The following is a 20,467-nucleotide window of genomic DNA, read 5'->3' on the forward strand; positions in this document are numbered from 1 at the left end:
ATAGGCATGAGCCACCGAGCCCGACCCCTAATTTTTATATTTTTAATGGAGACAGGATTTCATTTCACCAGGTTGGCCAGTCTGGTCTCAAACTCCTGGCCTCAAGTGATTCGCCCACCTCGGCCTCCCAAAGTGCTGGGATTATAGGCGTGAGCCACCACGCCTATGTTGAAAATAATTTCTGTTATAACTTTGAAACTAGTAGAAGTTGGAAGTAGATATATTGTGTTTCTTTTCCATCCAAGGTTTATTTGTACCTTTTTTGTCTTCAATAATATTTTTAAGAAACCAGGATAGAAAACCAACATGAAGTTCTCTAAAATGTACCAGGAGCAGTGATGCTTGCCTGTATTTCCAGCTACTGAGGAGGCTGAGCTGGGAGGATTGCTTGAGCCTAGGAGTTTGAATAGAGTCTGGGCAACATAGTGGGACCCTCTCTCAAAACAAGCAAAAAAATTTTTTAATTCTTAAAATGTGATTTTTTCTTCTTATTTTCTTACTATTAATTATTTTTTAGACAGAGTCTTGCTCTGTCACCCATGCTGGAGTGCAGTGAGCAGTCTTGCTTCATTGCAGCCTCCCGGGCTCAAGCGATCCTCTCACCTCAGCCTCCCAAAGGGCTAGGATTACAGGCATGAGCCACTGCATCCGGCCTCTTTTGTTTTTAAATGAAAACTTTTGTTTGGCAATTACTACTTGAAACTGCTTCTTAGAATGAATACACAAAGATTATTTGGGTACTATTTTCATGGTGAGTATTGTTCGGCAAATATTTTTGTTACTGCATTTAGACATTGGACTATTTTTTTGCTGTATTAAGGTGTTTTTATCCTGGATGCAACTTCCGAAGAAACTGATCAAATGTGTTTTACACACACACCCCCAATAAGAATGTTTTTAAGTAGAAAAAAAGTGTTGCCGGCCAGGTGCAATGGCTCATCCCAGCACTTTGGGAGGCTGAGGCAGGTAGATCACCTGAGGTAGGGAGTTTGAGACCAGCCTGGCCAACATGGTGAAGCCCCGTCTCTACTGAAAATAACAAAATTAGCTGGGAATGGTGTTTCATCCCCGTAATCCCAGCTACTCTGGAGATTGAATCATGAGAAGTGCTTGAATCTGGGAGGTGCAGGCTGCAGTGAGCCGAGATCGTGCCACTGCATTCCAGCCTGAGCAACCAAGTCAGACTGACTCAAGAAGAAAAAAAAAAAAAAATTACCCGGGCTTGGTGGCGTGTGCCTGTAGTCCCAGCTACTCGGGAGGCTGAGGCAGGGAGAACTGCTTTAACCCAGGAGGCGGAGGTTGCAGTGAGTCAAGAACATTCCATTGCACTCTAGCCTGGGCAACAGAGCGAGACTCTATCTCTCAAAAAAAAAAAAGTAAAGAAAGAAAAAATGTGTTGCCCAATGCCTTAGAACAAAAAAATTTTTTTGTATGTTCATGGATTCATCTATGATAATAGTTCTGGATGTTATTGAAGCTATTTGATGAATTAGTGATTTAATAATCAGTTATGAACTGTTAATACCTTTGGGACTTTAAAAACAAGTTATGGAGGACTACTCTAGAACCTTAAGTTGTAAAGCCTTTGTTAGTTAATTTACATGGAGAATATAGACTATGGTATTCAAAATTAACACTCCTAAATTTTTTGTAAGCCAAGATATTCTTCTAGATAGTAAATAATATCTTGATTTTTGTTATCCCATTTAAACTGTAGAGAAATTCTGGGGAAAGCTTCTAAAAATAGCCCTGTCTCTACGTTTTATAATGTTTAATGTTTTTTGAAATTCATTTGTTATCCTTTTGGCCACAAGTCTTGGTCAGATCAAGAACTTTTTAGTTTAGTTGTCTCTATGCATTCATAATGAAACATGTATAATAGTAACTAATTTAATTCAAATGTTATCTTAATAATTTTTCCAGTAGATTTTAGGAGAAGAAAAAAATTGAAGATGCTTATTTTGAACGTGGTTGTCTCCTGCAATTTTTTTTTTTTTTTTTTTGGAGATGGAGTTTCGCTCTTGTTGCCCAGGCTGGAGTGCAATGGTGTGATCTCGGCCCACTGCAACCTCTGCCCCCCACCCCTGGTTCAAGCAGTTCTGCCTCAGCCTCCCAAGTAGCTGAGATTACAGGCTTGCACCACCGTGCCTGGCTGATGTTGTATTTTTAGTAGAGACGGGGTTTCTCTGTGTTGGTCAGGCTGGTCTCGAACTCCTGGCCTCAGGTGATCCACCTGCCTCGACCTCCCTAAGTGCTGGGATTACAGGCGTGAGCCACCACACCCGGCCCTCCTGCAACTATTTTCATTTATGCTTTCTGCCAAGAAGCTTTAACTGTATTTGTCAGAATTACTTTTGACTAGCAGTGTATTATCATAAATGTTAAATCTTCAAGCCAGCCCAGTTGCATGTGCCTGTAGTCTCAGCTACTTAGGAGGCTTAAAATGGGAGAATCACTTGAGCCCAGAAGTTTGAGACCAGCCTGGGCAACATAGCCAGACCCTTGTCTGAAAAACAAACACAAATATTAAATCTTCAAATTAGAAATATTCAGTAAATATGGCCAGGTGTGGTGGCTCACACCTGTAATCCCAGCATTTTGGGAGGCCAAGGCAGGTGGATCACTTGAGGTCAGGAGTTCAAGACCAGCCTAGCCAACATGGTGAAACCCCATCTCTACTAAAAATTAAAAAAATTAGCTGGGTGTCGTGGTGCGCACCTGTAGTCCCAGATACTTTTGGGAAGCTGAGGTGGGAGGTTCATTTTAACCCGGGAGGCAGAAGTTGCAGTGAGCCAAGATCGCCCTACTGCACTCCAGCCTGGGTGACAGAACGAGTCTCTGTCTCAAAAAGAAAAAAGGAGTTAGGAAATATATATAGAAATAGAAACGTGTAGATGTGTTTTAGACACAGGATCTCACTCTTTCACCCAGACTAGAGGGCAGTGACAGGATCATAGCTCACTGCAGCCTTGAACTCCTTGGCTCAAGAGATCCTTCCACCTAGCCTCTGAGGGTAGCTAGGACTACAGGCACATGACACCCGCCACACCCAGCTAATTTTTTGACATTTTGTAGAGACAGGGTCTCTGTGTTGCCCAGGCTGGTCTTGAACTCTTGGCCTTAAGTGATATTCTTGCCTTGGCCTCCCAAAGTGTTGGGATTACAGGCATGAGCCACTATGCCTGGCCAGTGAATATTTTTTATACTTAAAACCTGGGCATGGTGGCTCACGCCTGTAATCCCAGGCACTCAGGAGGCTGCCTTGCTGATGTGTGAGGATCACTTGATCCCAGGAGCTTGTGACTGCAGTGAGCTGTGATTGTGCCACTGCACTGTACCTTGGGCAACAGAGCAAAACCTATATCTAATGGAAAAAAAAATTACAGCATATAGGACGGTAATTATATTTGTTTTGTGAGTGGTTTATTTACACTATATATAAAGGCTTTTAAAGAGTTTGCTGTAAGTTTGGAACTGATTTGAGGAAAAAAGAACGAGTGAACTTTTGAGAAGTCTTATTATGGGAAATCTCTGTTTGAAGTTCCCTGACTTGTTAGCAAAATGAATACCGTGTTCATATATTTTTAAAATACATTTTAAAATACTGATTTTCTATTTAGATAAGCCATCACAAACTCAGAAAATGAACAAAATTCTGTTACCCTGGAAGTCCTGCTTGTGAAAGTTTGCCACAAAAAAAGAAAGGTAATGTCAACAAAATGATATTGGTAGATTAAATGGAATAATTTGCTTAATTGGACATCTTTATGCATATATATTGTATTTTAAAGCTGAGTTTTAAATTTTGAAAGCTTAAGAAATATGTTGATGGCCTAATTATAAAACTGATAACCTCTTTTGCCAACTCGCGTATCTGTGTAGTTTTTCTAGTCTTTTAATAAGTGTCTGTACAAAACTTTCTCATAGGAGTCTGGAAATGGAGAAGCTGTGTTTTAGCATCTGGCATAAATTCAGTTGCTTTTTTACCATTTCAATCTGTTAGCGTATTTCTTAGCTATTTGTACCCATTGACATTTTAGATAAGGGCTAAGAGAAAGTGTTTTCCACAAGATTATCCTTTGTAACACTGCCCTCAGGCAAAGAAATTTTGTTGTCAGCGTTATTAGCCATTCACTTATTAGTACATTGCTTCAAATTTTTATAAGGTAAAGTTATTTCACCATAGAAACAAGTGTTAAGATGTTTCCTGGTCAACCGATGAAAGCCAACATATGTGCCTTTAGTTGCCTCAAGTCCTCGAGTGTTTCAAGAGGAGTAGGAACTGGTCTGGGTCCAGGGTCCCAGTGCTGATATTCTTCCAAGACCATAGGCCATACGGGCCTCAATCATTGGGAGGGAGTAGACTAAGGCACCTCGGAGGCAGCAGTGGAACTTTATTTTTGAAAGTTTATGTAAAGGCCGGTTGCCGTAGCTCACACCTATAATCCCAGCACTTTGGGAGACAGAAGTGGGCAGATTGCTTGAACCCGGGAGTTAAGCATCCTGGGCAACATGGCGAAACCCTGTCTCTACCAAAAATACAAAAATGAGCTAGGCATGACGGCCTGTGCCTGTAGTCCCAGCTACTCGGGAGGATTGCTTGAGCCCAGTAAGTCAAGGCTGCAGTGAACCATGATTGCACCACTGAGCTCCAGCCTGTGCGACAGAGTGAAACTGTCTCAAGGAAAAAAAAAAAATGTATGTAAAGTTAGGAGATATCACTCCTTGCCAGGTGCAGTGGCTCACGCCTGTAATCCCAGCACTTTGAGAGGCCAAGGTGGGCAGATCAAGAGGTCAGGAGATCGACTGGCTAACACAGTGAAATCTCGTCTCTGCTAAAAATACAAAAAATTAGCCAGGCGTGGTGACGGGCACCTGTAGTGCCAGCTACTTAGGAGGCTGAGGCAGGAGAATGGTACGAACCCGGGAGGCGGAGCTTGCAGCGAGCCGAGATCGCACAACTGCACTCCAGCCTTTATCACTTCTTACTCCTAACCTCCATACACATTACAAGTGATATGAAAATCCAAGATACATTACTTAGAATAAGATATGAATATAAATATAGTCATTCTTATGTTCAAAAAAATGTATCAGGGGTAATCATTTTCCTGGAAGAATATACACAGCCAACTGCTAGTATTAGTCATCTCCGGAGCGTAAGACCTGGGGGTGGGTGAGAATTCATAGTTTTCACTTTATAGTCTCATAAAATAGAAATTTTTTTAGACTGTACGTATTCTATTTATTTTAAAAGAAGTAGCTGCTGTAAGATACTGTCATAAAGGTCTTCTGATCCTTCCAGTTTTTCTAGTATGCATTTTCAGTGTAACTAATCATACAATAACAGAATATTACTCAGAATATGATCATTGGTAGATAAAACCAGTTTTGTTTTTGTTTTTTTAAGGATGATGATCCTTTCTGTTAAACAACATATTTTAACTATATGGATTTACTGTTTCATAATGTTGTTGACCATGGGATTATTAGTCATTTTTTTTATTTCTAATGGTCCTATTAGTCATTGTCATGTTAAAAAAGAACATTTAAGAGATTTGATAAAAGTACATGAGTTGAACATTTTAGCATGGTTTTTTTGTTGTTGCTAAAAAGCCTTACCAGAGAGATTTAGCATGCTTTTAGTTCTAAATTTCTAATATACAACTGTTTCAGATCACTGTTAGCTAAATATTAGATGTACTGTATCATAATTTCATTATGTTGGAGAAAACCTCAATTGCTTTAATATTTGGAATATAGGTATTTCGAATTTTTATTTTTGCTTCACAGTTTTCAGAACTATGGTTAGAATTTTAACATTCCATTTGGTGATCATGGCCTATCTCCCGTGTTTCCTATAGCTGTGATTAGAAGTTTTATTATAATTCTTATTGCTTATGTACAAATAAACATAAATTAATAATCTTTACCTTTGCAGGATGTAAGTTGTCCAATAAGGCAAGTTCCTAGAGGTAAAAAGCAGGTGCCTTTGAATCCTGACCTCAATCAAACAAAACCTGGAAATTTCCCGTCCCTTGCAGTTTCCGGTAATGAATTTGAACCTAATAACAGCCATATGGTGAAGTCTTACTCGTTGCTGTTTAGAGTGACTCGTCCAGGAAGAAGAGAGTTTAATGGAATGATTAATGGAGAAACCAGTGAAAATATTGGTAATTTTTTTTTTTTTTACTAGATTTTATCACTGGAGATTAAGATGGTCATTGAAAATGATTGTACCAGTGTTCCTTCATGATAGTCATGGTGCTGAGTCTTAAAGCAAACAGTGAATTCACCTCCACCTCAACATTTTGTTGTGCAAATTTTCAAACATAAAGGACAATGAGGAGTATTTTATAGTGAACACCTATCTACTTACCTCTTAGATTCAACAATGAACATTTTATTATACTTGTTGCGTATTTATCCCCCTACCCATCCCTCTTTTCTTCCAACAATTGTGAATTCATCTTTGAGGTATTCATTCAACAAACACATAGGTGCTGGGGATGATTTAATTTAATCCAAGATGATTAAAACATTCAGTCCTATCCTCCAAAGTCTCACAACCTAGTGTAGGGAAATATACATGAAATATATCATTGCAGCAAAATGATGAGTGGCATAATACAGGTATATGTGAAGTTCAGCAGAGAAACACGTTGGAAGAAATAATCTTTGACTCTTGAAGTATTGTTTGAAGTTTTTGGAGAGTTACCATGAGTGAGAAGGAGTTTGCCTAGCAAAGATAATTCTAAACAGCAACATTAGCATTTGCAAAGATGTGGGGTTAATGTTGTGAGTGTTAAAAAGAACATACAGTAAAAATGCAAAATTGGAAAACGTGGTCTGTATATTATTGCAACTTTAGTGTAATTCGTACCTCATTTGGGATAAATGTAGCATGTTTTATGTTAAGGGACCATATATCATAACACATTTTTGTTTTAATATTCGATTTATGAGAAATGTTTGTTAAATTTAGATGTCAATGAAGAGCCTCCAGCCAGAAGAAAACGAAATCGTGAGGATAGGGAAAAGACCTTTGTTGCACAAATGACAGTATTTGATAAAAACAGGTAATGTTGATGAACAAGTGAGGCTCCCACAATGTTCTGGAAATGTTTTCATTCTGAAGCAGAATATAATTATTTATATTGATTATTTCATTGCCTTTGTTTCTTTTTATTCTTACGGATGAAAAAACAAATTTGCAAACACTGAATTTTTGTCTGTTTCATAGAAAACAATAATTAAGGAACTATTTGGTTAGATAGCTCAGTTAAACTTACTTATTTGGCAAATATTTTCTGAGTGTCTACTCTTTGCCAGACACTGTTCTAGACATTAAGAAGGCAACAAAATCCCTGCCTTCACCATGGAGCTTAACTTTTAGTGGAGGAAACAGACCACCACCCAAAAGATCAACTAATGTCACTTAGTGATGAGTGTTGTGAAGAAAAATAGAGAATAAATGGTTACTGTTTTAGAGAGATATCCTCTGGGAGGAGGTAATATTTGAGAAGAGACTTAAATGGACTGGGCCCTACGTAAATCTTGGGGTTATGTGTTTATTAAAAATTAAGGAAGAGGAGCTGGTCATGGTGGGTATGCACCTGTAGTTGCAGCTACATAGGAGGCTAAGGTGGGAGGATTGTTTGAGCCCAGGAGTTCAAGGCAGCAATGAGCTATGATCATGCCACTGTACTCTGGCCTGAGTGACAAAGTGAGATCCATCTTTTTTTTTTTTTTTTTTTTTTTAGGATGGTGTCTCACTGTGTCACCCAGGCAGGAGTGCAGTGGCGCAATCTCTGCTCACTGCGACCCCTCTGCCACCTGGGTTAGAGCAAGTCTCCTGCTTCAGCCTCTGGAGTAGCTGGGATTACAGGTGCGTGCCACCACACCCGGCTAATTTTTTGTATTTTCAGTAGAGATGGGGTTTCACCGTGTTAGCCAGAATGGTATCGGTCTCCTGACCTTGTGATCCGCCTGCCTTGGCCTCCCAAAGTGCTGGGATTACAGGCATGAGCCACCATGCCTAGGTGAGACCCCATCTTTTTTAAAAAAAGAAAGAAGGCCGGGCGCAGTGGCTCACACCTGCAATCCCAGCTCTTTGGGAGGCTGAAGCGGGTGGATCACGAGGTCAGGAGTTTGAGACCAGCCTGGCCAAGATGGTGAAACCTTGTCTCTAGTAAAAATACAAAAATTAGCCGGGCACGGTGGCGTGTGCCTGTAATCCCAGCTACTCAGGAGGCTGAGGCAGGAGAATCGCTTGAACCCGGGAGGCAGAGGTTGCAGTGAGCCGAGAGCATGCCACTGCACTCCTTCCTGGGTGACAGAGCAAGACTCTATCTTAAAAAAAAAAAAAAAGAAAAAAAAAAAAAAAGAAAATCATGTATAATCATTGTGTACCTCTGTGCATTTGGTACAGGATGGCAAGAAACACAGACTTATAATAATTTCTGCAATTTCTATTTGGAAACGAAATATTTTAGTGAAAATATCACCAGTGAAAGAATGTCTGGGAAGCAAATCCAGCATTTTTTCTTTTTGAGACTGGAGAAAGAAACCTATGCCGTCATTTCTTGTAGCAGGCTGCGTGCTGGTAGTTAACAGTTTATTGTCAGGTATAGGACAAAGAACCAGGGAAAGTAACTAGGCCATTCTTCCTATTGTTTATTTTTTATTTATTTATTTGTTTATTTTTGAGACGGACTCCCGCTGTGTCACCCAGGCTGGAGTTCAGTGGCATGATCTCAGCTCACTGCAACCTCTGCCTCCTGGGTTCAAGCGATTCACCTGCCTCAGCCTCCTGAATAGCTGGGATTACAGGCACCTGCTACCATGCCCAGCTAATTTTTGTATTTTTAGAGAGATGAGGTTTCACCATGTTGGCCAGGCTGGTCTGTAGCTCCTGACCTCAGATCATCCACCTGCCTCAGCCTCCCAAAGTGCTAGGATTACAGGTGAGCCACCGTGCCCGGCCAGTGTCTTCTTAAAGTCAGAAATTTTATTGTGGATCGAAGATTTAAATGGAAAACAGTAGAACCATAAATGTACTAGAAAATAGTGGTCATGTCTGTGGGGGAAACAATTAGAATGAGGCACATTGGACTTCATCGATGCTGTTAATTGTTCTATTTTAGGCAGCATGGGGTATGTTCTGTTTTCTTTTTCAATCCCTGTACCTGACACATATGTTTACACATTTCTTGTAAGAAAAAGATAATACTTTTATTTTAAAGAAAAAGTGCCAAGAAGAAACTGGGAGAATTTCCCCACAGCAGCTTATTTTGAAAATATTCATCCGGGCGTGGTGGCTCACGCCTGTAATCCCAGCACTTTGGGAGGCTGAGGCGGGCGGATCACGAGGTCAAGAGTTCGAGACCGTCCTGGCCAACATTGGTGAAACCCCATCTCTACTAAAAACACAAAAATTAGCTGGGCGTGGTGGTGCGTGCCTGTAGTCCCAGCTACTCAGGAGGCTGAGGCAGGAGAATTGCTTGAATCCAGGAGGCAGGGGTTACAGTGAGTTGAGATCACGCCACTGCACTCCAGCCTGGTGACAGCGAGACTCTGTCTCAAGAAAAAAAAAAAAAAAAATTCCAAACTATAGGAAAGTTGAAAGAATACTAAAGTCATTTAATATCCACATACCCTTCATCTAGATTGTATCTTTTGTTAACATTTTGCCACATTTGATTTATTTATGAGTATATATTTTATTTCTGTGCTGAACAATTTGAAAGTTGGCTTTATTCCTCATTTATAAACTCTCTTGCATGTATCTCCTAAGAACGAAGACATTTTCTGGTATAACCACCGTACACTTATGAGGAAAATTAAAATACAAATACAATACTATCTCCCCAGTTGACCTCAATAATGTCCTTTATAATTTGTCCTGTCCCCACCCCGATTCCATAGCTAGATGTCATAGTTCTTCAGTCTTCTTCAATTTGGAATAGTCCTCTAGCCTTTCTCCCTACCTTCTGTGACATTTTTCCCCAGTATAGGCCTGTAGTTTTGCAGAATGTATCTCAATTAGGACGTCTGTGATGATTTCTTCTTGATTAGCTTCAGGTTAAACATTTTTGGCAGGGATTCTAATGAGGGATGTGTTGTTTACGTACTACATCACAGACAAAAGGTAATATTAGGTTTGATCACTCAGTTAAAATGCTGTTCACAATATTTCTCCATTGTAACAGTACTTTTTTTCCCTTTTATATAAATCAGCATATAATTCTTATGCTAATACATGAAGCTGAGTAAATATCCATTTTCTTCCCATAGCCTTTCACCCAATAGTTTTAACGTCGATTGATTATTTTTGCTTGAATAAATTATTCCTTTGGCAGTTGGAAAATGGTAATTTTCTAACATTTCTTCCACATTTATTTGCATTTTTTTATAAAGAAGAGCATTCCTTCTCTGCTCCCACTGCTTCACTTGACTAACCCTAAAAATATATATGTGTGTGTGGAGAGAGAGAGAGAGAGAGAGAGAAAAACAGGCAGGCATGGTGGCTGATACCTGTAACCCTAACACTCTGGAAGTCCAAGGCAGGAAGACTATTTGAGCCCAGGAGTTTGAGACCAGTTTGGGCAACATAGCAAGACCTCGTTCCTAAAAAGAAAAAAAAAAATTTTTTTTAAGTTACATGTGAATTTAAAAAGAAGAGCATTCCTTTCCTCAGCTTTGATATTTTAAAATCAGTATGGATTAACAAATTCTATTTATTCAATTAGTTTTAATCTATTGATACTGTTATTTTAATGCTCAAATTGTCTCATATTTGGTCAGGAGGAGCCCTTCTAAGTAGGCTTCTGTGTCCTGTTTTGTTGCTGTTATTTTTCCTGATTTTCTAGAATAGTAACATTTACCAGAATCACCTTCTCTTTTTTTTTTTTTTTTTGGAGACGGAGTTTCGCTCCTGTTGCCCAGGCTGGAGCGCAAAGGCACGATCTCAGCTCACCGCTACCTCTGCCTCCTGGGTTCAAGCGATTCTCCTGCCTCAGCCTCCCGAGTAGCTGGGATTACAGGCATGCGTCACCATGCCTGGCAAATTTTGTATTTCTAGTAGAGACAAGGTTTCTCCCTGTTGGTCAGGCTGGTCTTGAACTTCCGACCTCAGGTGATCCTCCCACCTCAGCCTCCCAAAGTGTTGGGATTACGGGCATGAGCCACTGCGTCTGGCCTACCTTCTTCTTTTCTTACCTCTGCTCTGAAGTTGTGATTTCTTCAAGGAGTCCTGATTCCTTATAGAAGAATAGTATTTTTAAGCCAAAATCTGCATGTTAGATGTGTAAAAATTGTTTTTAAAATCTCACAGAGGGCTGAGTGCAGTGGCTCACACTTGTAATCTTAGTACTTTGGAAGACCAAGGTGGGAGGATCTCTTGAGCCCAGGAGTCTGAGGCTGTAGTGAGCTATGATTGTGTCACTGCACTCCAGCCTGGGTGACAGAGCGACTGTCAAAAAAAAAAAAACAAAATCCAGTTAATTCCTTGAAATAATAACCAATATTCAAAAGCCATATAGGAAAAGAATGCAAAGTTGAACAAAATAAAAATCAAAAACTTCTTCAGAAAACAAAAAAGCCACCATAACCAAAGTCAAAAATGACAAGATGGGGAGAAATTATTTTCAACTTGTCTTTCAGGTAGATACCTCATTCTTGAATGTAAACAGGTCATACTAATTTTAAAAGACCACTGCCCAATAGAAGAATGGGCAAAGGAAACAATAAAAAGTTTACCAAAATAGATATATATGGTTCTTAAACAATTAAAACGATAAAACATCTGAATTAAAAGTACATTGAGATGAGTTTTTTCACTTATCAGATTAACAGAGATCAAAAAACTTGATAAAGCACTTGATGAGGCTGTGGGGGAAAGGTCTCCACATACATTACAGATAGGAGGGTGCATTGGATTGTAGGTATCAAATGTACACCCACAAAATGGAATAGTATGTATCTATGTAAAAGCATAAGGAAGCTCCTTTGTGATTTAGAAATATATGAATTTATTACCTATTTGAATAAAGAAATTAGTTTTTAAAATAAAGAGTTGAATGGCTTTGCTGATGTACTATTGAAGTTGACTAAATTTAAGTAGTACAGCATAGAGAAAAGACAAAAATTCTTAAGTGTCAATCATTTGGTTTTAAGAGACTTTAGAGACAGACACCTGGATTCATTTGCTAGATCTGGCTATTTACGGTTTGATTTGAAGGCAAGTTATTTAACCTTTTCTTGCCTCCGTTTTCTCTTCTGGCAGTGGAGTAATAGTACATAGTTCGTAGCATTGTTGGGAAGATTAAATGAACCATGTAAAATCTTTATAATAGTGCCTGGCACATAGTGAACACTCAATAAATGTCAGCTGTTTTTATCTAATAGAATTTCTGTAAGAGTGATGAAGAGAAGCCAGTTTCTTGATATATACAGTTAATTACTGAGCATGGTTGAAGAATGGTGTTTAGTAGTGGTTACTAGTGTTTAAAGTATGGAAAAAATAAATTATACATAGACACATACGTACACATACCTTAAAACTATATTGTGTGAATATATTTGAATTATTTGATTCAATTAGTATTCCATGAAGTGTTTATTGAGCACCTATATGTGCCAGGTGCCCCCAGAATTCCATAGTTACCAGATTCGTCATTATAATAATCAGTTTACTGGTCAAGTATAAAAGTAAAGGATTCTAGTTCAAACAATTACAGTAGTTAAAAGTAACAGAATTCTTAGTGTTTCTCTAAGACAAGCATTGTAACACTGTTATCCTATTTTTAAAAATACAAAGCCTGGGCTGGACGCGGTGGTTCACGCCTGTAATCCCAGCACTTTAGGAGGCCGAGGTGGGTGGAACAGGAGGGCAGGAGTTTAAGACCAGCCTGGCCAAGATGCAGAAACCTGTCTCTACTAAAAATACAAAAATTAGCCGGGCATGGTGGCACGCGCCTGTAATCCCAGCTACTCGGGAGGCTGAGGCAGGAGAATCGCTTGAACCTGGGCAGCAGAGATTATGGTGAGCGGAGATTGCACCACTGCACTCCAGCCTGGGTTGCAACAGAGCAAGACTCCGTCTCAAATGAATAAATAAATAAAGCCTGTACTTACGCTTTATATTTAATGTTGACAACGTACCAGGTTTTGAGACCTCAGGCATATTATACTTTACATGTTTAGAGTTATATCTGAGTAGCTACAGTAATGAATTCCTAGTAATACAGTTTTTAGTGTACCTCATTAAAATTGCTTTCATCAGGAATGGAGTGTAGGTGTATTTTTAAAATCTTGTTGGGTATGTAAGCTAGTTTATAAATTTAATAAATGGTTTTAGTATAAATCTAAAGATGTAGAATTTGTGTACTTATAGTAATAACACAGGTTACGTTAAAGTATATGTGTTTGTCTAACAGGCGCTCACAGCTTTTAGATGGGGAATATGAAGTAGCCATGCAGGAAATGGAAGAATGTCCAATAAGCAAGAAAAGAGCAACACGGGAGACTATTCTTGATGGGAAGGTACGGACTACTTAGAAAGTTGAGCACGTTATAGTTATGAACTCCCGTTTTTGATTGATGTTTTCTTCCCCAAATGCTAATTCATGTTGGAAGTAGAGTCCTTTGTTTTTTGTACTTTAAAAAACACAAGTAAGTGATCTAGTCAGAGCATTTAACGGAGGGTATCATTCTTTTTTTTTTTTTTTTTTTTTTTTTTTTTGTGAGGGGGAGTCTTGCTCTGTTTCCCAGGCTGGAGTGCAGTGGCATGGTCTCGGCTCACTGCAACCTCCACCTCCCGGGTTCAAGCGATTCTCCTGTCTCAGCCTTCCGAGTAGCTGTGATTACAGGTGCGTGCCACCACGCCTGGCTAATTTTTTTTTATTTTCAGTAGAGGCGGGGTTTGACCATGTTGGCCAGGCTCGTCTGGAACTCCTTACCTTGTGATCCACCCACCTTGGCCTCCCAAAGCGCTGGGATTACAGGCATGAGCCACTGCACCCGGCCACACAGAAGGCATCATACTTCGAGAGCCAGACTGCCTGATTCAAATCTCTGCTCCTAGCTATGTGGCGTTTGGCAAGTTACTTATCCATGTCTCAGTTTCTTCACCTGTAACATGAGACATAAAATTGATGGATTAGATGAAATAATAAAATATTTAGTACAGTGCCTGGCATACAGTAAGTGCTCAATAAATGTTAACGGCTATTTTAAATTCTATTCATTGTAATGGCAGGTAATAAGGGATGACTAGTCATACGTTTATCAAGAAATCTGCAGAATTTAGATTAAGCATACTTAAAATAACTCTTTTAAGAGATGAAGAGGAATTCATACATTTCTTAAATAGGTAGATTCAAAACTAACGATGTCTTTTATTTCTAAATATGTTAGGTCGGTGTACCATCCAATGCAAAATCTCATAAGGATTTTTTTAAGCCTTAAAATTAGTTCCAAGTTAATCTAGAAGGACAAGTATTTAGTAATAGTAAGAGAAATTTTAGAAAAATATTTTGAGAATTTTTACGTACCAGTTGTAGTATGATATACAATATACAGTAGTACATACCATAAGGTTAAGAGAACTTAAACTCTATGGTATAAGCATAGGAATAGACAAGCGTATCATTCAGGCATAGTCCTGAAATAGTTTGATGTATATTTGAAATTTAGTTTATGATAAAGGTGGTGGTATAGCTATGTGAGAAAGAGAAACTGTTCATTAATTGTGACAACTCTTCTCCAGTCATCTGGAAATAATCTTAGACCTAATACATTCTGGAAGGCTCATAAACATGTAAAAATGAACATTCATAGGCATGGAAAAAAAATAGGTGAATGTTAATATATTGCAGTGAGGAAGACCCTTCTAAGGATGATTTAAAAGTAAGAAAGCATAAAGTAAAAATTGTCGGGTTAAAATTAGTCATTTTTATACTGCAAAATATCTGAAGTTACAAACAAATTATGGAATGGGGGAAATATCTGTAACACAAAATGCTACTATGAATACATAATATTGTGAATTATAAAACAAGAAAAAGATACGCAGTCTAATAAGAAATATGTGTCAAGGACTATCACGCAGTTCTTAAAAAAACAAATATAGATGGCCAGCAAACTTTTAAAGCAGTACTCAACCTTATTAGTACTCAAAGGCATGCAAATGCAGAGATAACTACTTTTGAGAGTTCAACAAAGATTAAAAGTTTGACAGTTTCTAGTGTTTTAGGGATGTGAGGACACATATACTCTCAAATAATATTTTGATGTAACAGTAAGTTGGGGTCGGGCTCAGTGGCTCATGCCTGTAATCCCAGCACTTTGGGAGGCCAAGGCGGGTGGATCACCTGAGGTTATGAGTTTGACACCAGCCTGGCCAACATGTCAAACCACATCTCTACCAAAAACACAAAAAATTAGCCGGGCATGGTGGCAGATGCTTGTAGTCCCAGCTACTTGGGAGGCTTAGGAATATTAACTTGAATCTGGGAGGCAGAGGGTTTCAGTGAGCTGAGATTTTGCCACTTCAACTTTATCCGGGGAGACAGAGCAAGACTCTGTCTCAAAAAAAACGTTGATACAGTCTTACTATAGGGCAGACTGGCAATATATATAAAGTTAAAATTGTATATATAGTCTTTAACAATTAAAATTTTATATTTTTGTCACAATATAGTAACTCGTTAACAAAAGATGTAGGTAACAGGTTTTCTCAGCATTTTTTAAATAATGAAACGTTAGAAACACGTTAAATATAAAAAGCTATTAAAAAGGATGATAGTTTGACAAGATTTCCATATTAAATTTTTACATAAGTGTGTGTATATATATATATACACATATATATTTTCCCTCTTTCTAAAATTTATAATAGTGGTTAACTCCAGGTGATGAGATTTCAAATAATTTTTATCTATACTGTTTGGGTTTTCTGCATGGATTTATCTTTATGATCTTTTTCATTTTAAATTTCTTGTTTTAAAGTATGTTTTTATTCATGAGACTATAAGGATTATATATATGAAGGATTTTTGTTGTTATTGGTTTTATTTGTTGTTTTTGGGTTTTTTTGTTTGTTTGTTTTTGAGATGGAGTTTCACTCTGTCACCCAGGCTGGAGTACAGTGGCATGATCTTGGCTCACTGCAACCTCCGCCTCCCGGGTTCAAGCGATTCTCCAGCCTCAGCCTCCTGAGTAGCTGGGATCACAGGCGCGCACCACCACGCCCAGCTGATTTTCGTATTTTTAGTAGAGATGGAGTTTCACCATGTTGGCCAGGCTGGTCTCGAACTCCTGACCTTGTGATCTGCCCGCCTCGGCCTCCCAAAGTACTGGGATTACAGGCATAAGCCGCTGTGCCCGGCCTGGCCTTTTTTTTTTTTTCGTTTCTGTTGAGATGGAGTCTCGCTCTGTCACCCAGAGGTGGAGTGCAATGGCACAGTCTCGGTTCACTGCAACCTCTGCCTCCTGGGTTCAAGCAATTCTTTTGCCTCAGCCTCCTGAATAGTTGAGATTACTGGCATGCGCCACTATGCCTGGAGGTTTCACCATGTTGGCTTGGTTGGTCTCACACTCCTGACCTCAGGTTTTCCACCCACCTTGGCGTCCCAAAGTGCTGGGATTACAGGTGTGAGCTACTGTGCCCAGCCTATCTGGAAGCTCTTAACCCTGTAAAATGGGCATCCTTTTAAGTCAGAGCATATAGATTTACTTCTTTTTAAAAGTTCTGAGTTTTTTTGTTTTGTTCTGTTTTTTGGGGTTCCTTAATTGACTAAACCAGTGCTGGTCTAATAGATAATTGGGTTATTTGATTTTTTTTAATCTTGTCAAAAATGTTAATAGTGATTATACTTGAACCTGTATCAAGTATTTTATAAGATAAATTCCTGTGGACTGCTGTGTCCAAACTAGTCTCTGAACACACTTTTACTACATTCTAGTCTAAATGGTTTTTTGTTTTGTTTTGTTTTTTGAGATGGAGTCTTGCTCTGTTGCCAGGCTGGAGTGCAGTGGTGCAATTTCGGCTCACTGCAACCTCTGCCTTTCGAGTTCAAGCAATTCTCCTGCCTCAGCCTCCCGAGTAGCTGGGATTACAGGCGCCAGCCACCATGCCCAGCTAATTGTTTGTATTTTAGTAGAGACGGAGTTTCACCATGTTGTCCAGGATGGTCTCGAACTCCTGACCTCATGATCTGCCCTCCTTGGCCTCCCAAAGTGCTGGGATTACAGGCGTGTGCCATTGCGCCCGGTCCTCTAGTCTAAATAGTTTTAAGAGGATTACTTTGTAATAACGATATAGAAGGAGTTTAGGCCTCTGTGGCAGTAAAATAAATTGAAGCTCGTTGAAGATTACTTGATCTCTCCTATATTTGAATAGGAAAGTAAAAATCAGAAGCAAGTAGAACAATTGAGATACTCTAGTAGTAAGGCAATACTGATCTATACAAAGGTTTTTTTCTGTGATCCTTGAAGGACAAGGAAGAAATGATAGACATTTCAAAAAGGACTTGGTAATTACATGAGAAACGAAAGAATAGGAGTCAAATATAATTCCAAAATTTTTAGCTTAGGGTCACTAGTAGAATGATAATGACAAGAACAAAAATAATATGAGAAGGAAAGTGTTTTAGAAGAAAAGATACTGGATACACTTCTAAACATGTTTTAGTTCAAGGTGACATTGAGATCAACTGGCAATGTCCAAGAGGCAATTGGAGATATGAGTTTACAGTTCAAGTGTAAGGATAAGAATGGATAACCAGTTTGGGATCATCAGCTTAATAGGTAAATTCTTGAGGATGGGTGAGTGATTCGGTCAGATGGCTAAAAGTTAGCTATTTTCAATAGCTCAGTGTCCTAAAATCAAAGAAGAGAAGCACTGGCAGTCATTGTCAGTGAAACTGAGAGAAGTCAAAGAAAATTACTAATTGAAAAGCTGTTCAATTTACAAAAAAAAAAAAGTAATTGGTCACCTAAGAGCAAAGGTTGCATGCTGGTGGGCTTTGGGTACCACAATTTTGTTTTTAAGACATTTCAAGGCCAGGCGTGGTGGCTTATGCCTGTAACCCCAGCACTTTGGGAGGCCGAGGCAGGCGAATCACCTGAGGCTTATGCCTGTAACCCCAGCACTTTGGGAGGCCGAGGCAGGTGAATCACCTGAATCACCAGACCAGCCTGGCCAAGATGGTGAAACCCCATCTCTACTAAAAACACACACAAAAAAATTAGCCGAGCATGACGGCAGGTGCCTGTAATCCCAGCTACTTGGGAGGCTGAGACAGGAGAATTGCTTGAACCTGGGAGGGGGAGGTTGCAGTGAGCTGAGACCACGCCAGTTGCACACCAGCCTGGGCGACAAGAGTGAAACTCCATCTCAAAAAAAAGACATTTGAACTGGTTAGCAACAACCTAAATGGGAAATTTTCCCATGAAAACTTTGATTTCTGACCTATTTGGAAAAATCTGAAAATCTGTTTGTGTTGGACCAATGTTTTCACATGGCAACAATTCACCTGTTGCTGATCAGTGGTCGCCTCTTTTAGACAGCCTGTGCTCTCCAGTTCAAGTTCTGTGGTGTCTGGTCCATACTTTTACTTTGTTTGCCTAGCCATTTCAGTCAGCATTTAGATTTTCAAGACAAATCTATTAAGGCAAATCCACATTGACTTATAATGAATTTTTTTTTTAATTTCTACAATTTATTTGAATTCATTATCTGAGTCTCCAGTCTTTGCATGTTTTTTATTTTTTAGAGGCTGCCTCCATTCGAAACATTTTCTCAGGGACCTACGTTGCAGTTCACTCTTCGTTGGACAGGAGACACCAATGATAAATCTACAGCTCCTATTGCCAAACCTCTTGCCACTAGAAATTCAGAGAGCCTCCATCAGGAAAACAAGCCTGGTTCAGTTAAACCTACTCAAACTATTGGTAAGAAAACATTGCAATCAAAATAATAAAATAATGGTTTGCAGAGTTAGGTCTTGTGCTTTAGATTAATTCATTTGTGTTTTGCTTTATATGATTCTTCTTTTTTTTTTTTGAGATGGAGTCTTGCTCTGTTGCCCAGGCAGGAGTGCAGTAGTGTGATTTCGGCTCACTGCAACCTCTGCCTTGTGGGTTCAAACGATTCTTCTGACTCAGCCTCCCGAGTAGCTGTGACTACAGGCGCATGCCACCACACCTGGATAATTTTTTGTAGTTTTAGTAGAGACAGGGTTGGCCGAGCACAGGGGCTCGCACCTGTAATCCCAGCATTTGGGAGACCGAGGCGGGCGGATCACAAGGTCAGGAGATGGAGACCATCCTGGCTAAGACGGTGAAACCCCGTCCCTACTAAAAATACAAAAAAATTTAGCCAGGCCTGGTGGCAGGCACCTGTAGTCCCAGCTACTTGGGAGGCTGAGGCAGAATGGCGTGAACCCGGGAGACGGAGGTTGCAGCCGAGATTGCGCCACTGCACTCCAGCCTGGGCGACAGAGCAATACTCCATCTCAAAAAAAATAAAAGTAAGTCAATAAATTAAAAAAGTGGAGACGAGGTTTCACCGTGTTAGCCAGGATGGTCTCCATCTTCTGACCTCATGATCTGCCTGCCTCAGTCTCTCAAAGTGCTGGGATTACAGGCAAGAGCCACCTCTCCTGGCCTCTATGTGATTAGTCTTTTGGAAATATTATTTGGCTTATTAGGTAGGTTATGAATCATGGTAAATTAGGGTTCTTCTATATTAAGTGTAAAGTTTTGTGTTGAAGTAGTAGTAAAAATTCTTTATCCAGAACCTTTGTGCCAAGTGTGCCTAGAAATTGGAATTGAAAAAAAAAAAATTTTATAGAAGCATGATATGGTACATAGTATAGATATCACATATAACATCTTGAAGTGGGGTCCTCATGGTAACTTAGAGCAAGTTTTTCCACTAAACAGATTTGCCAGAAACTTACAAGAAAACTACTGGTTTTCAGATTAGCTTTTAAGATTTTGGAATCACAACTATAAAGAGCTTTGGAACTAAGTTTTTTTTTTTTTTTTTGAGACGGAGTCTCACTCTGTTGCCCAGACTGGAGTGCAGTGGCATAATCTTGGCTCACTGCAAGCTCTGCCTCCCTGGTTCATGCCATTCTCCTGCCTCAGCCTCCTGAGTAGCTGGGATTACAGGTGCCCACCACCACGACCAGCTAATTTATTTATTTATTTATTTATTTTGTATTTTTAGTAGAGACGGGGTTTCACCTTGTTACCCAGGATGGTCTCGATCTCCTGACCTCATGATCCGCCCGCCTTGGCCTCCCAAAGTGCTGGGATTACAGGCATGAGCCACTGTGCCCAGCCCAGGAACTATGTTTTTTATAACTCACGTATAAGTTTTTCTGTTTTTGTTTGTTGTTTTGTTTTTTGAGATGGAGTCTCGCTGTCTTGCCCAGGCCAGAGTGCAGTGTGCGAT

At 39.5% G+C, this 20,467-nt stretch overlaps 1 protein-coding gene across 1 annotated transcript in view; it reads left to right on the forward strand.

The window, feature by feature from the left end:
- LOC103889600 (polycomb protein SUZ12-like) overlaps positions 1-20,467 on the forward strand; it is a 53,781-nt gene that overhangs the window by 27,625 nt on the left and 5,689 nt on the right. The window contains exons 8-12 of the mRNA XM_063718631.1: positions 3,621-3,705; positions 5,942-6,173; positions 6,986-7,079; positions 13,440-13,545; positions 18,780-18,957. Of these exons, the coding sequence (XP_063574701.1) occupies positions 6,080-6,173; positions 6,986-7,079; positions 13,440-13,545; positions 18,780-18,957 (472 nt within the window). The 5' untranslated portion in view covers positions 3,621-3,705; positions 5,942-6,079. The remainder of the gene's footprint in view (positions 1-3,620; positions 3,706-5,941; positions 6,174-6,985; positions 7,080-13,439; positions 13,546-18,779; positions 18,958-20,467) is intronic.

Source organism: Pongo abelii, chromosome 19, assembly GCF_028885655.2.
Source record: "Pongo abelii isolate AG06213 chromosome 19, NHGRI_mPonAbe1-v2.0_pri, whole genome shotgun sequence".
In the NCBI taxonomy this organism is placed as follows: Eukaryota; Metazoa; Chordata; class Mammalia; order Primates; family Hominidae; genus Pongo; species Pongo abelii.